This window comes from Antennarius striatus, chromosome 10 (genome assembly GCF_040054535.1).
Source record: "Antennarius striatus isolate MH-2024 chromosome 10, ASM4005453v1, whole genome shotgun sequence".
NCBI classification, from domain to species: domain Eukaryota; kingdom Metazoa; phylum Chordata; class Actinopteri; order Lophiiformes; family Antennariidae; genus Antennarius; species Antennarius striatus.
The window spans coordinates 19,057,716-19,072,299 of record NC_090785.1 but is presented as its reverse complement, the minus strand read 5'-3'; the positions used below and the strand labels follow the sequence as shown (position 1 = coordinate 19,072,299).

Genomic DNA, 14,584 nt, shown 5'->3' with positions numbered 1-14,584 from the left:
CTGTTTTGTAGGCAAAATATTTTTAACCAATCAGATTTCAGCAGGCGTTGATTGCATGCATTTCATGTGGAGAAAAAAGGTGGATAACATCATGCTATCTTGGAACCCACTGACTAACATTTGATGACAGGACATTTCGTTCTGTTTCCTTCATGTGCGTTCACACGCTGATGTATGAGCTGAATCATTGTCTCATGACAATGATTTGTTCTGGGATTGCCAAATGTAAACAATGACTGGCTCACAGAGGAGGAAGTCTTGGCTTGTTACCTTGACGATCCTTTATCCCCAGACGGTAATCATCATCAGACGATTCGTGATCAATCCTTTTTATTGTGCAGTTTATTCACAGTGTCCCACAAACAAGAAGTAATGACATTTGGTTTTCACTAGTTCTGCTATTTTCTTTCACAATAGGTATCTCTGCTGCTTACGTTGCTTAACCCTAATAAATACTTCATTCTCAGCAAACGTCTCTCTGTTACCGTCCTGTAGAGTTCTTCCAGGAGCTGGACTTGGTGATGGAGCCGTTGAGTCAGCAGAGCAGCATGACAAAGCTGGTCCGATACATCAGACAGGGACTGCACTGGCTCCGCATAGAGGCTCAGCTGCTGTAAGGACTGGACCCGATTCAGAAGAAAAGAAAACACTTAATAATAAGAAAGGTGGGCCTGGGAGCTAGAACTGGGATAACAAGTGAGATGAGACTCAAGACGATGCTTCATTTCCCACTGGGATCTTACAAGTGACCCAACACCACCCATAGTACTGAACTCTGTGGAATAATTGGGTTGAAATTCCCCCGCCTATTAAGCTTGAACTGTAGCTAAATTTGTGAATTTAAACCATAAATCATGTAATACAAGTTAGCACATTAACATGTGGCTGATGCTGCTCTTTGGAGGATTTGCACTATGGACGCAGTATAAAATTCCTATCCTAAAGGGATGATAGACAGAATAGACAGAAGACTGTGAGAGGAAATGCAAAAAAAAAAGTTTTTTTAATCACTGATGCAAGATGATTTTCAGAGAGATATGTGAGAACCTGGTGCGATTAAGGTGTTGAAATGTTGGAAAGAAGCTCAGCAGACGGTCATCTGATCCAGCAGTGGCCTAGAAATGTGTGTGTGATTGAGAAAACAACAGGCTAATTTCAATCCACGAGGAGTAGTGGTCCTATTCAATGGATAAAGACCACAATGGAAGGGGACGGGGCTCAGATACAACCACTAGAGCTGAATCGATGGAGGCTGAACTTCTTGCGTCCTTTGCTTCTCATTCAGTCAGAGGCAAATGTATTACAACATGCAAAAACTATTCAGTGGGATATATTTTCATTGCATCATACTCAGTGTTTGATGCTTATTATGGCTGAAATGTATTGAGTTGTAATAATAAAATAAATGGATTTACATAGACTTACATATCACTTAATAAAGTGGGTTATGAGATAGCCTCTCAGTAGAATCCACTGAAGATAACCGCATTAACAATAATAATTATAATGGTGTCTGTCTAGATGAAGGGGAATAATATCTGGTCCAGTTCCAGTGTGGGGAATTTAGGCTCAGCATAAAAAGCGTTCAGTCCACTGATCCTACAAATGAGAGTTTGTCACAGAAGCAGTCACTTGGTTCTTCTCTTACTGGTTTGCCCATTTAGTTATATTTCCCTCAGTAACCCACCAACCAAGGTGTTTAAAACTTCAGGGGGAAAACTGCAAGATTCAGTATGATTTGCCTGTAATTGAACCCCCACCCATCCGCAGGTCGATCACGCAGAGAGAAAATGTCATCTGTGTATCGGCAGCGACTCAATGAGATCGAATCATCCACTCAAAATCTTGTAGTTGTTTCCCAACATTTGTTGTGCTGTGTTGTTAGTGTGTGTCTGTGTACAGCTGATTGTCAAGTCTATTTAAAAAGTTTCCTGACTGGACAATAATAATGTTTGTGTACCATAATGTACAGATAGTGGATTGTTTGTTTTTTGGTTTTTAGTGTCTTGTGAATGAGAAAATCTAGCACGAAAGCATATTTATGTGTGTGTGCGTGCGTAGTTGCGTGTGTGTGTGTGTGTTTGTGAGCGTGTGTGTGTGTGTGTGTGTGTGCGTGTGTGTGTGTGCGTGCGTGCGTGTGTGTGTGTGTGTGTGTGTGTGTGTGTGTGTGTGTGTGTGTGTGTGTGTGTGTGTGTGTGTGTGTGTGTGTGTGTGTGTGTGTGTGTGTGTGTGTGTGTGTGAAAGAGATAGAGATAGACAGAAAGTATGTGATTGCACAGACCATAGCTGCGTCTACACAGCACCAAACATAATCTGATTTTAAACTGTGTGGCACACAAACACAAGAGGAGACTCATATTGCTCCTCTGTTGTCACGCGTTCCACCAACACTTGAAATCTGGATTATTTGTTATGGTCTCTGTAAATCCAGCACATCAAGCATGAGTTTTTAAGTTTTGGATCATTGGACCATTCAATGAATGTGTATGGAAGACAATGTGGATGTGAAAAAAATTTTCACTATGACAAAAAAAATAGAAACTCAAGTGCCTCTATTTGTGTCCAGTGGGATTTGCTCTATTTATTTAAGAACAAAGAATTAATCTAAATGATTTTCCATACCATATTGGTATAAATATGAGATTGTTTTTCGTAAAATCAAATGTTTCCACAAGCTTTTTACTGGCGTTTATGAAGACACCAGGGTTTGGCTTTAAGAAAAATGTGTGATTTGTCAAATCTACATTAGTTGCTGTTTGTTTTTCTTGATGATTTGAGCAAGCACCAGTTTGTCTGAAATGCCTGAAAATTTTAAACCACAGCATGCAATAAATGATAGCTTCAGACCCAGAACTACTTGTGTCCATTTTGAAAAACAAAAAACAAAAAGCATTTTGATTGTTCTACGTCGCTGAACATACAGATCCATTTTAAATGCACAACAGAGTCGAAGAGTCTGATGGAAGTAATAACATTCAAGGACATCAAGTCACGTAACAGGAAAAGGATGACATTTTATACACGCAAATATGCCTCTTCACAGCGTATAATGTAAAAAGAATTATACCGCTGTCACCTTTGTATGTCCAATTTCATATAGCCTATAGTTTAGCTTAGTATAAAGAATAGAACCCAGGACCGTGGTTAGTTTGGTTTTGTACAAACAAGCTCAGTGATTCAAGCTTCATGTCTCATCTGTTGTTGGGCTTAACTACCTTGCATAAAATGTTTTGCTTTAAATTAAGTCTTTATTAATTTTTATGCCAGTGCAATGTAGAAAAATGAATAAATTCACAAAAAGTTGCTTTTAGCCAAAACAAATGTAGATGTTAGTTTATGGTCTATAGTAGGTTCTACAGCAATGGATGCTTAACTGAATTTTCAAGCATTAAGGGCACTGTGGGAAGTTTTCTTGAATGGGCAAACAGGTAGTCCATGTTTTTGGTTAGTATACCATGATGTGTCTTTTAGAACTGAGCCTTCCTGTATTGCAGAAAATTTACATTGTTGAAATTTGGAAGCTTTATATAAAACGCAGCCTTTTTCCAATGTTTTCATTGTCCATACTAAGCCAAGCTAACTGGAAGTTGATGCTAGACAGACATTAGAATGCAAGCAACAGAGTACACATATTTTCTAAAATGTCAGACTCTTCCTTTAAAATGGACTTGTAGTTCTTTACCTGAAGGTTTAGGAATGTTTACCATTAAACATTTTTGGAAAGCAGTCCCAAACATTTTGAAAATGCCTTTTGAAAGTTTATATTTTTTATTATCTAAAGCCAAATTGTCCCAATGAGCCAATGAACTTTTACAACAGACAACTAACAAAACCCACAATTGTTCCTGTTTGACCTCAGTCAGTTCCAGTCAGTCGTTGATCCAATTTAATGATGTTTGATGTTGTTTTGTTTTATGGTGAAACGGTGATGTTGCTATATTGTTATTGTTAATTTCACACAATGCTCCTTATTTTTGATTATATGCAGCCACACAATATACTGATACAGTAATATGCTGTAAAATGTCAAACACATTGCAGTGGAGACATCATGGGAAGCATTGGTTTCATCCCACTGTGCTACATGTCACATGATGGTTATCGTAAATATAAATTCATGCAACAGTTCATTTGCAAATGTTCAATATCAGTGTGTTGGTATATTGTAAAACATTAAGGGGGAACACTGCCTCAGCATGGCCTTTTATTCTGCTGACGTCTTATTAAACATCTCATTAGCTGCTGTTACATTATCACAGTTGTCAACTTGTTTATCAAAAGCAGTAGTGACAGAAACAACGTCGCTGCTGTGGTGATTACAGAAGAAAGCTAAACAGACTTATTTTTTGACAGCAGATGGTTCCAAGCAGATAATCACTCCAGTAGTTCTGAGTGTCTCTAATATTTGTTTGCATTTCGGAAAATCACAGATTTGGATTGCATAGGAAATTACCCAAACCGTCTCGTACAGTAAATGAACACACAGTAGCATCATTAATAAGGACAATAAAAGCTTTGCTTTTCAAATGCTTTCAATCTATCAGAGAGCTCCTTTTTTGCTGTTGTTTTTTTTAATGTTTTTTTTTTATTACAATTGATTGTCCTCAGTCTTAAAGTCAAAGACATGCATCAGTGAACGATAGAAAATTAGTCTCTATTTATCCAAAAGTGATTTGTTGAGGTCACTGGAGGGATATAATACTATTTTCTCACAACTGCACAGGTTGATTGAGGAAAATAACCAACATGATACATCTGGGTTTTTTTAATTCACGCTGAATTACCAACTAGTAGAAATAGATCTTAATGTAATATTGCAATATTGAGGGAGGAGTGGTATTTTTGAGACTGTTTTTATTTAATATTTGTTTTTGTACGCAGTGTATACACTTTGAGAAACACTTTGACATTTTTGGAAATACGGCTATGCACTTTCTTTAGGGGAATTAGATGAGACAATTGAAACCACTCTCATGTCTTTTAACTGTGGACAGAACATAGGAAACAATTATTCTACCTTTGCTGAAGTCCTAAAATCTTCCTATATCTCTCTTCAACCCGTGAATGAAGAGTTTTTATCCAGTTTCTTTAATCCATTAACTAAACAAAACTAGTACAAAATAGCTCCGGCAGCAAACCTTACTGAAAATCACAAACTTTCAGATTTGTTTTCTACGTTTTTGATTAAATGGATAATATCTCAATTTAATTAGCTTCAGATGTGCAAATTCTTACCTGTACCAGTGGTTCCAGTCTTAACTAAAATAAGCTACCACAGAGCTAACTACGTACTACACAAGTGCCAAACTAAATCTTTACTTTTTGCAAGATGATTACATTCTTTTGAAATGCTGAACATTTTTGTTAATCAGCCATTTGTATTGTAATTTCTATCAAGCTACTGTGTTAAAGTGGTATGTTGGTGAAGGCGAAATACAGGTTCTAGAAATCAAACATAAAAATGCTATCGTTCAAACTAATCAATGGTTTTATCGATCAATGAACAAATCATCTCCCAGAGTTGCTTCAATGCTTCGACTGTGCTTTGTGCAGTTGTTGTATCCCTCCTGGGACACAACGGGGTTAAATCATGCAGGGATTGGCTCAGGTGAAAAACAACCCACAGATCAGGAAGTTATAAAAACTGTGTCGACTCTGAGGATGTTCATGTTCTAGTCATTTTCTTCAGCCAGTGAAAAACTGTCATCTAGTCACAGTAGTAATGTAAAACAAGTCCATGTCTGTTTACTCCATAAACACGAACAAACATGAAAAATTGCTAATCTAATATAATCCTGAAACCAATCTGCCTTTCTGTCCGCCTCACAGAAGATTCTCTCCATAATGATCCACTTTAGTTTTTGCAACAATCCGTTAATGATCAAATGAAGTGATTTCGACATACATCAGTGTTAAAATACTAAACTGGGCCTTTAAAGTGTTGGGTGGTAAAATAAAATAGACATATGTGGTTTGGAGACAGGCAGCAACACAGTGCCTCTGATTCAGTCGGACAAATCTGTCTGTGGTTCTGATGTGCATAAATGTCTAAACATGACATTGTAAAGATTTCTACTAGGTAACATCCGGGAACACAACTGTCTAACATGGATCGCGTTGTATTTTTAAATGTGTTGCACAACTTCAGCTGTTTTTCTGTTCTATATCAGTGCTATCTTTTGCCTTTTATATAGTTCTTTTTATAATGAAGTTGTTGTATGTGATGAGAAGTTGTGAAGCAGTTCCATTGTTTTTAAATATTTAATGTCTCTAAAATATGAATTAAAATCTGTTTAAAGCTGCTGTCCCTACGGTCTTGTTTTTTGTTGGTTTTCAATGCTGTGTTTTACAGGACGCTGTTTGCCTGTAAAGGTCTGGACTCACGTTGAGCTTTAGGAAACGCATCACTCGTAAAGTTCACCACAAAAAACGTATTATGACATTTCTTCTCCCTTAAACACAAGGAGAGAGAGGAAACAGATAATCACTGTATTACAGTAAGATTAAGTTGATGAAGGAAATCTCTCCAATTTTGTACTCTACATGATTTTTTAATAAAGAGGACCTCAGTCTTTGAGTGCCCTTGATATATTAAATTATAAGAACCAAGCTACTCTTCTTATTAGTGCTAATGGATTCTTATTTCTACATCATAACAACCATTAGCCTACTTCAACATGCATGATTAATTCATTGAATATAGTCTCACATTAGGATTCAAGAGGGGAGAAGAAGAGGGAGGCGAGTCTTGAGAAAGTAAGACAGACTTGATGGACTCGAGTGTGTGAGAGAATTGAGAGGAATAAAGGAAAAGTCATGCTGTGAGTGTGTGTGTGTGTGTGTGTGTGTGTGCGTGCGTGCGTGCGTGCGTGTGTGTGTGTGTGTGTGTCTGTGTGTGTGTGTGTGTCCTTGTGTGTAGCACTAACACTCTGACAGTTAAGATTTATAGCTTTAATTGCCATAGGTAACCATGCAGTCAAACACACTTGCAGATATACAGTACAGGAAGACACACACACATGAAACACATATGTACCCAAGACACACACACACTGCAGCAATAGGCTAAGTGTGGATTGTCACCAGTGGGAGTTCTAACCTGAGCAGATTGTAATAGTGTATTTAAAGCCATGGATGCTCACCATAGAGGCAATAACCAATAAAACTAATCACTGCTGTCTGTTAATGAAAATAATGGTGTAAAATTGTAATGGATGCATCTTCACATCCGTCTAACGGCTCTGGAGTTCTTCTGCCTGATATATCAGAAATGTTGCGTGAGCACTAGAAACTCACGCACACCATCAATAATGGCTTCTATCTGGACTGGCACTGTGATCAAAACAACCAACAAGAAAATTCCTCCATGCATTTGAATCCTGATTGAGCAACAGAGTTCTGAAGTTTTAAAAAGCGTATTCATTCCCATCGTAAAAAATATATAATAAAAAAATCTGCTTCAGGCTGATTGAAAAGCAGGGCTGACTTTAAACTTTACAGCGTGGAGTCCATTAACCAGAGTTATTTATGATATGGCGAATGTTTATGTTTTGTTTTTTACTGTTTGTTTGCTTGTTTCTTCGAGATTTCTACAAAGATTCTGAAAAGATTTGAGTGAAAATGTGTTTCTTTGTATCACTAAAAAGAAGAATTCACTGAACTTGAAGTTGATCCAGGGACGCATTTGGATTCTGGATCACTTTTTCTCATTAGAGTTGATACTAATATCATGAAAAACAGACTCTTGAAATTAATCCACCTCTATATCCAGTTAGATCCAGGTTCAGATCATAATCTGGATTTGACAGTTTATCATATCTATTTGGTATGGGATCATGTTTTTCATATATGTCTTGACGAGAAACAGATCAAGATCTACCATTACGAGTGATTTTAGTGTTACAGAAAACACTGTAGGTTTCTGAGAAACAGGTTGGTTTGACTTAATCTGGAATGAGGCAGATTTGAGAAATGAATCTTGGCGACATCATGACTCTTGGTGCTGTCACACAGCACCAGATGATCTCCTACTGTTGATAGAAAAATGAAACAAACATACGTTACACACTCACAAACGTGTCCAATTCCTCACTCACAGCATGCTGACAAACAGCTGGTTTCAGAGACAGCGGTGTTAATGGAAGTACGTTAGTCTGAGAGCATCGTTTTACCTACAGTAGGAGGCATTTGTAATGGGTTGACGTATGAGGGAGCTAAGGGCAGCTCAGCTCCGCTGATCCCCCCAAAAGCCTCCTTTGAGACATTTAGATTGAGCTCTAAATCATGGTCCACTGCTGTGCCACAGGTTATAGCTTATTGTTGTGTGTAGGCCGAGCTGTCCATTAGTGAGGCACAGGTCGGCTCAGGTCAGCTTACAAGAAAATATTACCGGGGAGGGCTGACAGCTCAATAAGTGACAAAGCAAGTTATTGACAATACTCAGAATACACTGAGTGCAATCTTCGCTTCTGTCACACTGTCTCTCAAATCATTTGTTTGAGCAACAGAGAGAGAAAGACTGAGACAAGGTTAATGTTTTTAATGAAGGCCTGAGTAATTTGCTTCCATTCAAGAACAAATAACGCCATTAAATACCATGTGTCTGTTAATTTATCCCACTGGATGAGAAAAGAGAAGATCACCTAAAAGACAAGCATCTTAAGGACTAGGCTCAGTGGTAGAGCGGGTCGTCCAATGTTTTAAGAATGGCGGTTCGATTCCCGCTCCTGCCCTTAGTTCACCTTCGGAGCACTGCCGGGGCGCCCTTGAGCAAGGCGCCATCCCCCTTATATATATATATATATATATATATATATATATATATATATATATATATATATATATATATATATATATATATATATATATATATATATATATATATATATATATATGTATGTATATATATATATACATGTGACTAACTACAGTGTGCCACTAATTTCGCTTCAGGGATCAATTCAGTACATAAAAAATTAAAAAATTAAAAAAGAAAGATAGGCAATACAAGTTGTTGTTTTTTGTTTGTTTGTTTGTTCCCTCATTTGCCCATTCATTTGGACAAACAGGGATTCAGTCATTTTCTTTCAAAAACATTTGCCCTCAGGCTATAAATTCATCCTAATCTCCCTAATTTCCTAAATAATTTGAACGAATCACATATATTCATGGTGTTTATCTATGAGTGTGTGTAGTGTGTGTCGATCCAGATAATCCAGATCAGCTGGATCAACTTTTCATTTCTCTGAAAATATATGTATTTAACTAACATACAATAATAGATGTGACAGTTACAGGCTGAGGTAATGAGGTCTAGAGTCGTCTCCTGCAGTTTGATAAATGTGACTGGATGAAGGCGACTCGTTATCTGGTCGTCGGTGGGGATCTCGAATTGGTTGTCTTCAAGACAAGATATTTTCTCTCCAGTTATTCCAGTTTCCCACAGAACACCAGTGTAGCTTCTCCCTTGTTGCTCCACTGTAGATAACCTCCATAGCTTGGTTGACATAATCTGTGTAAAACAAGACATTATTTAATTTCTATACAGTGTTCCGGTTAAGGATCCCTGCTGTAACTATGGACTATGACCACAAATGATTTGATTCAATTTCATATTTTTTCATTTTTTATGTCATCTTTTAAAATAAAAAATAATCCATAATCCAGTTTTGTGCATGTTGTTCATGTCTCTGTTTATTCTCCTGGATTCAAGTTTGACCTAATCCTATCCTATTTCGTTTGCTGTGTGTCTCGCATTAATAATTATATTAACCTCTTCTTCCATAATTATGGGATTATTAGTGGACGGTGTCTTCATCAGAGAGCACATAAGCAAAACTGGATAACTCACTTGCATTCATTATCCTGTTTTTACAGAAGATAGTGTTTTAATCTCATCCTTCATACAGTAGCTTGTTTTTTTTAATAGACGGTGACTCACTGCAAATGGTTTTCACCTCATTGTAAAAACCACAGGCGTCATTCACCAGCGCCACCGTAGAGCTGATTACAGACATCAGGTTCATTAAAAGGAGCCCAATCAGAAAATTAATTACCACTCACACTTTGGCATGTTTTTTAAAGTCCATCATTCATTAGGTCCTATCTGCTCATGAGGGTTACAGCTTGCTGGTACAAATCCCAGCTGGGCATGGACACACGCTCGTTCAGTTACTCACAATTTGAAATATCCAATTAACCTTTGCTGCGTGTCACATACGCTGAAACTGTACACGGAAAGGCCCCGGGGTCGAACCCATACCTGTCTCGCTGTGAGACCACATGCTAACTGCTGTAGAAGGGATTGGAGATACGCAGGCTTCCTCCTCATGTGGTTCACTGCTCCAGCCACGCTAACTCGGAAAGAGCTCATCGGCCCAGATTGAATGACTCCTGAATGAACTGCTTTCTCGTTGGCAGCTAACATATCACTCATGTCTGGATTATAATTGGCTGCTTCATTGCTTCGTGTAGTTTAGAAGAACAGATTTCTACTTCGTAGGTCAGTAAAGCCAGACATACAGAGAAGCGCTGTGAGTATGAAGAGATCAGATTCGACAGCAAGGACGGAGACTTCCTGTTGTTTGTGTTTCTGTTTTCCTGCTTGTTATGTGTGTTTTTCTTGTATATTTATGTTCCCTCATCAGGGTCCAGATCAGATCTGTTTCCCCACAAGGATACCATAGATATTTAGTTTGTCATGGAGGTGAAGGTGAGCAAATCTAAACAGGAGGCTACTACCAATTCTTTTAAAAGCCGAGAAGTATACGTGTCATAACAATACAACAAGAAAAACCTTGCATGGGTGTGGGTAGACTTGAGAAAATGGCTCTTTAATCAAAAGTTTCAATAATTAGTGAATAAAAATATCTAGAAATTATCAAATGACCACCAAAGTTTGACGGTCATAGAGGTTGCTTAGTGATGAACCCACAGAGAATTACTAACCAAATAACCAGCTGGTTTTGAATTTAACATATTTATGGTTTTAAGCTCATGGTTTTTATATACCGTATTTATTCGAGTATAACGCGCAAAATTTTCTACCTAAAAAAGAACTCAAAGTTTGGGTGCGCGTTATAAACGAGGGCTGTGGTGACACGCTTAGATGTATTTGTATACAGTATTATTTGCGCAATGACTTATAGGTCGAAGATATCGCTGACCACAATCGCAAAATGCAACCACATCTCTCGACCCACAAAACGTCCTGGGTCTATTTTTAGTAACAGTATCCAAATCACTTCCCATGGGCTCACCACCTGTGGGAGGGGCCATAGGGGTCGGGTGCATTGTGAGCTGGGCGGTGGCCGAAGGCAGGGACCTTGGCGATCCGATCCCCGGCTACAGAAGCTGGCTCTTGGGACGTGGAATGTCACCTCTCTGGCAGGGAAGGAGCCTGAGCTGGTGTGTGAGGTTGAGAAGTTCCGACTAGATATAGTCGGGCTCACCTCAACACACAGCTTGGTACCAGTCCTCTCCAGAGGGGTTGGACTCTCTTCCACTCTGGAGTTGCCCATGGTGAGAGACGCCGAGCAGGTGTGGGTATACTTATAGCCCCCCGGCTTGGTGCCTATACATTGGGGTTCACCCCGGTGGACGAGAGGGTAGCCTCCCTCCGCCTTCGGGTGGGGGGCCGGGTCCTGACTGTTGTTTGTGCGTATGCACCAAACAGCAGTTCAGAGTATCCACCCTTTTTGGAGTCCTTGGAGGGGGTGCTGGAGAGCGCTCCCACTGGGGACTCGTTCTGCTGGGGGACTTCAATGCTCACGTGGGCAATGACAGTGAGACCTGGAAGGGTGTGATTGGGAGGAACGGCCCCCCCGATCAGAACCCGAGCGGTGTTCAGTTGTTGGACTTCTGTGCTTGTCACGGACTGTCCATAACGAACACCATGTTCAGACATAAGGGTGTCCATATGTGCACTTGGCACCAGGACACCCTAGGCCGCAGTTAGATGATCGACTTTGTGGTCGTGTCATCGGACTTGCGGCCGCATGTCTTGGACACTCGGGTGAAGAGAGGGGCGGAGCTGTCAACCGATCACCACCTGGTGGTGTGTTGGCTCCGATGGTGGGGGAAGATGCCGGTCCGACCTGGCAGACCCAAACGTATTGTGAGGGTCTGCTGGGAACGCCTGGCGGAATCCCCTGTCAGAAGGAGTTTCAACTCCCACCTCCGGCAGAACTTCACTCACGTTCCGGGGGAGGCGGGGGACATTGAGTCTGAGTGGACCATGTTCCGCGCCTCCATTGTCGAGGCGGCCGACCGCAGCTGCGGCCGTAAGGTGGTCGGTGCCTGTCGTGGCGGCAATCCCAGAACCCGTTGGTGGACATCAGCGGTAAGGGATGCCGTCAAGCTGAAGAAGGAGTCCTATCGGGCCTTTTTGGCCTGTGGGACTCATGAAGCAGCTGATAGGTACCGGCAGGCCAAGCGGAATGCGGCTTTGGTGGTTGCTGAGGCAAAAACCCGGGCGTGGGAGGAGTTCGGTGAGGCCTTGGAGGACGACTTCAAGACGGCTTCGAAGAGATTCTGGTCCACCATCAGGCGTCTCGGGAGGGGGAAGCAGTGCAGCATCCACACTGTATATAGTGGGGATGGGGAGCTGCTGACCTCAACTCGGGACGTTGTGACTCGGTGGGGAGAATACTTCGAAGACCTCCTCAATCCCGCAGACACGCCTTCCCATGAGGAAGCAGAGTCTGGGTTCTCTGAGGCGGGCTCTCCTATCTCTGGGGTTGAGGTCACCGAGGTAGTTAAAAAGCTCCTCGGCGGCAGGGCCCCGGGGGTGGATGAGATCCGCCCGGAGTTCCTAAAGGCTCTGGATGTTGTGGGGCTGTCCTGGTTGACACGCCTCTGCAACATCGCGTGGACTTCGGGGACAATGCCTCTGCATTGGCAGACTGGGGTGGTGGTCCCCCTTTTTAAGAAGGGGGACAGGAGGGTGTGCTCCAACTACAGGGGCATCACACTCCTCAGCCTCCCTGGTAAGGTCTATTCAGGGGTTCTGGAGAGGAGGGTCCGTCGGGAAGTCGAATCTCGGATTCAGGAGGAGCAGTGTGGTTTTCGTCCTGGCCGTGGAACAGTGGACCAGCTCTACACCCTCCGCAGGGTCCTTGAGGGGGCATGGGAGTTCGCCCAACCAGTCTACATGTGTTTTGTGGACTTGGAGAAGGCGTTCGACCGTGTTCCTCGGGGGGTTCTGTGGGGGGTGCTTCGGGAGTATGGGGTACCGGACCCCTTGATAAGGGCTGTTCGGTCCCTGTACGACCAATGTCAGAGTTTGGTCCGCGTTGCCGGCAGTAAGTCGGATTCGTTTCCAGTGAGGGTTGGACTCCGCCAAGGCTGCCCTTTGTCACCGATTCTGTTCATAACTTTTATGGACAGAATTTCTAGGCGCAGCCAAGGCGTTGAGGGTGTTCGGTTTGGTGGCCTCAGTATCACGTCTCTGCTTTTTGCAGACGATGTGGTGCTGTTGGCTACATCAGGCCGTGATCTCCAACTCTCACTGGAACGGTTCGCAGCCGAGTGTGAAGCGGTTGGGATGAGAATCAGCACCTCCAAATCTGAGACCATGGTCCTCAGTCGGAAAAGGGTGGAGTGCCCTCTCCAGGTTGGGGATGAGATCCTGCCCCAAGTGGAGGAGTTCAAGTATCTTGGGGTCTCGTTCACGAGTGAGGGTACAATGGAACGGGAGATCGACAGGCGGATCAGTGCAGCGTCTGCAGTGATGCGGACTCTGTATCGGTCTGTCGTGGTGAAGAAGGAGCTGAGCCGAAAGGCAAAGCTCTCGATTTACCGGTCGATCTACGTTCCTGCCCTCACCTATGGTCACGAGCTATGGGTCGTGACCGAAAGAACGAGATCCCGGATACAAGCGGCCGAAATGAGTTTCCTCCGTAGGGTGTCCAGACTCTCCCTTACAGATAGGGTGAGAAGTTCGGCCATCCGGGAGGGACTCAGAGTCGAGCCGCTGCTCCTCCGCATCGAGAGGAGCCAGATGAGGTGGCTCGGGCATCTGGTTAGGATGCCTCCTGGACGCCTCCCTGGTGAGGTGTTCCGGGCACGTCCTACCGGGAGGAGGCCCCGGGGACGACCCAGGACACGCTGGAGAGACTATGTCTCCCAGCTGGCTTGGGAACGCCTTGGGATTCTCCCGGAGGAGCTGGACGAAGTGGCTAGGGAGAGGGAAGTCTGGGCTTCCCTGCTTAAGCTGCTGCCCCCGCGACCCGACCCCGGATAAGCGGAAGAGAATGGATGGATGGATGGAGTATCCAAATCATTTGCGTGGGCGATCTAAAATAAATACCGGTAATTCATGATGGCTCATGCGCATCACTCCTGCAGAGGTGAGGCGTATCTAAGGAAATGGTATTCAATAATCAAATGCGTCATCAGCAGACCTTGTCGGATGGTGTCATTTCCAAGAATTCTTATTATCCGCTGTGACGTATGATATTTGATTATTGATAAGCATTTTATTAGCTACGCCTTGTCTCTTCATTTCCTTTCCTTGCCTCGGCCACACTGAAACGTGAGTTACCAGTAAGCATTGCTGGTGTCTGATGATGAATCGGACTTTGAA

The 14,584-nt window shown here is 42.2% G+C and overlaps 1 protein-coding gene across 1 annotated transcript in view; it reads left to right on the top strand.

The window, feature by feature from the left end:
- aff2 (AF4/FMR2 family, member 2) overlaps window positions 1–6,301 on the top strand; it is a 157,639-nt gene extending 151,338 nt beyond the window's left edge. The window contains exon 26 of the mRNA XM_068325461.1: window positions 496–6,301. Within this exon, the coding sequence (XP_068181562.1) occupies window positions 496–617 (122 nt within the window). The 3' untranslated portion in view covers window positions 618–6,301. The remainder of the gene's footprint in view (window positions 1–495) is intronic.
- Window positions 6,302–14,584: the final 8,283 nt, after the last annotated feature.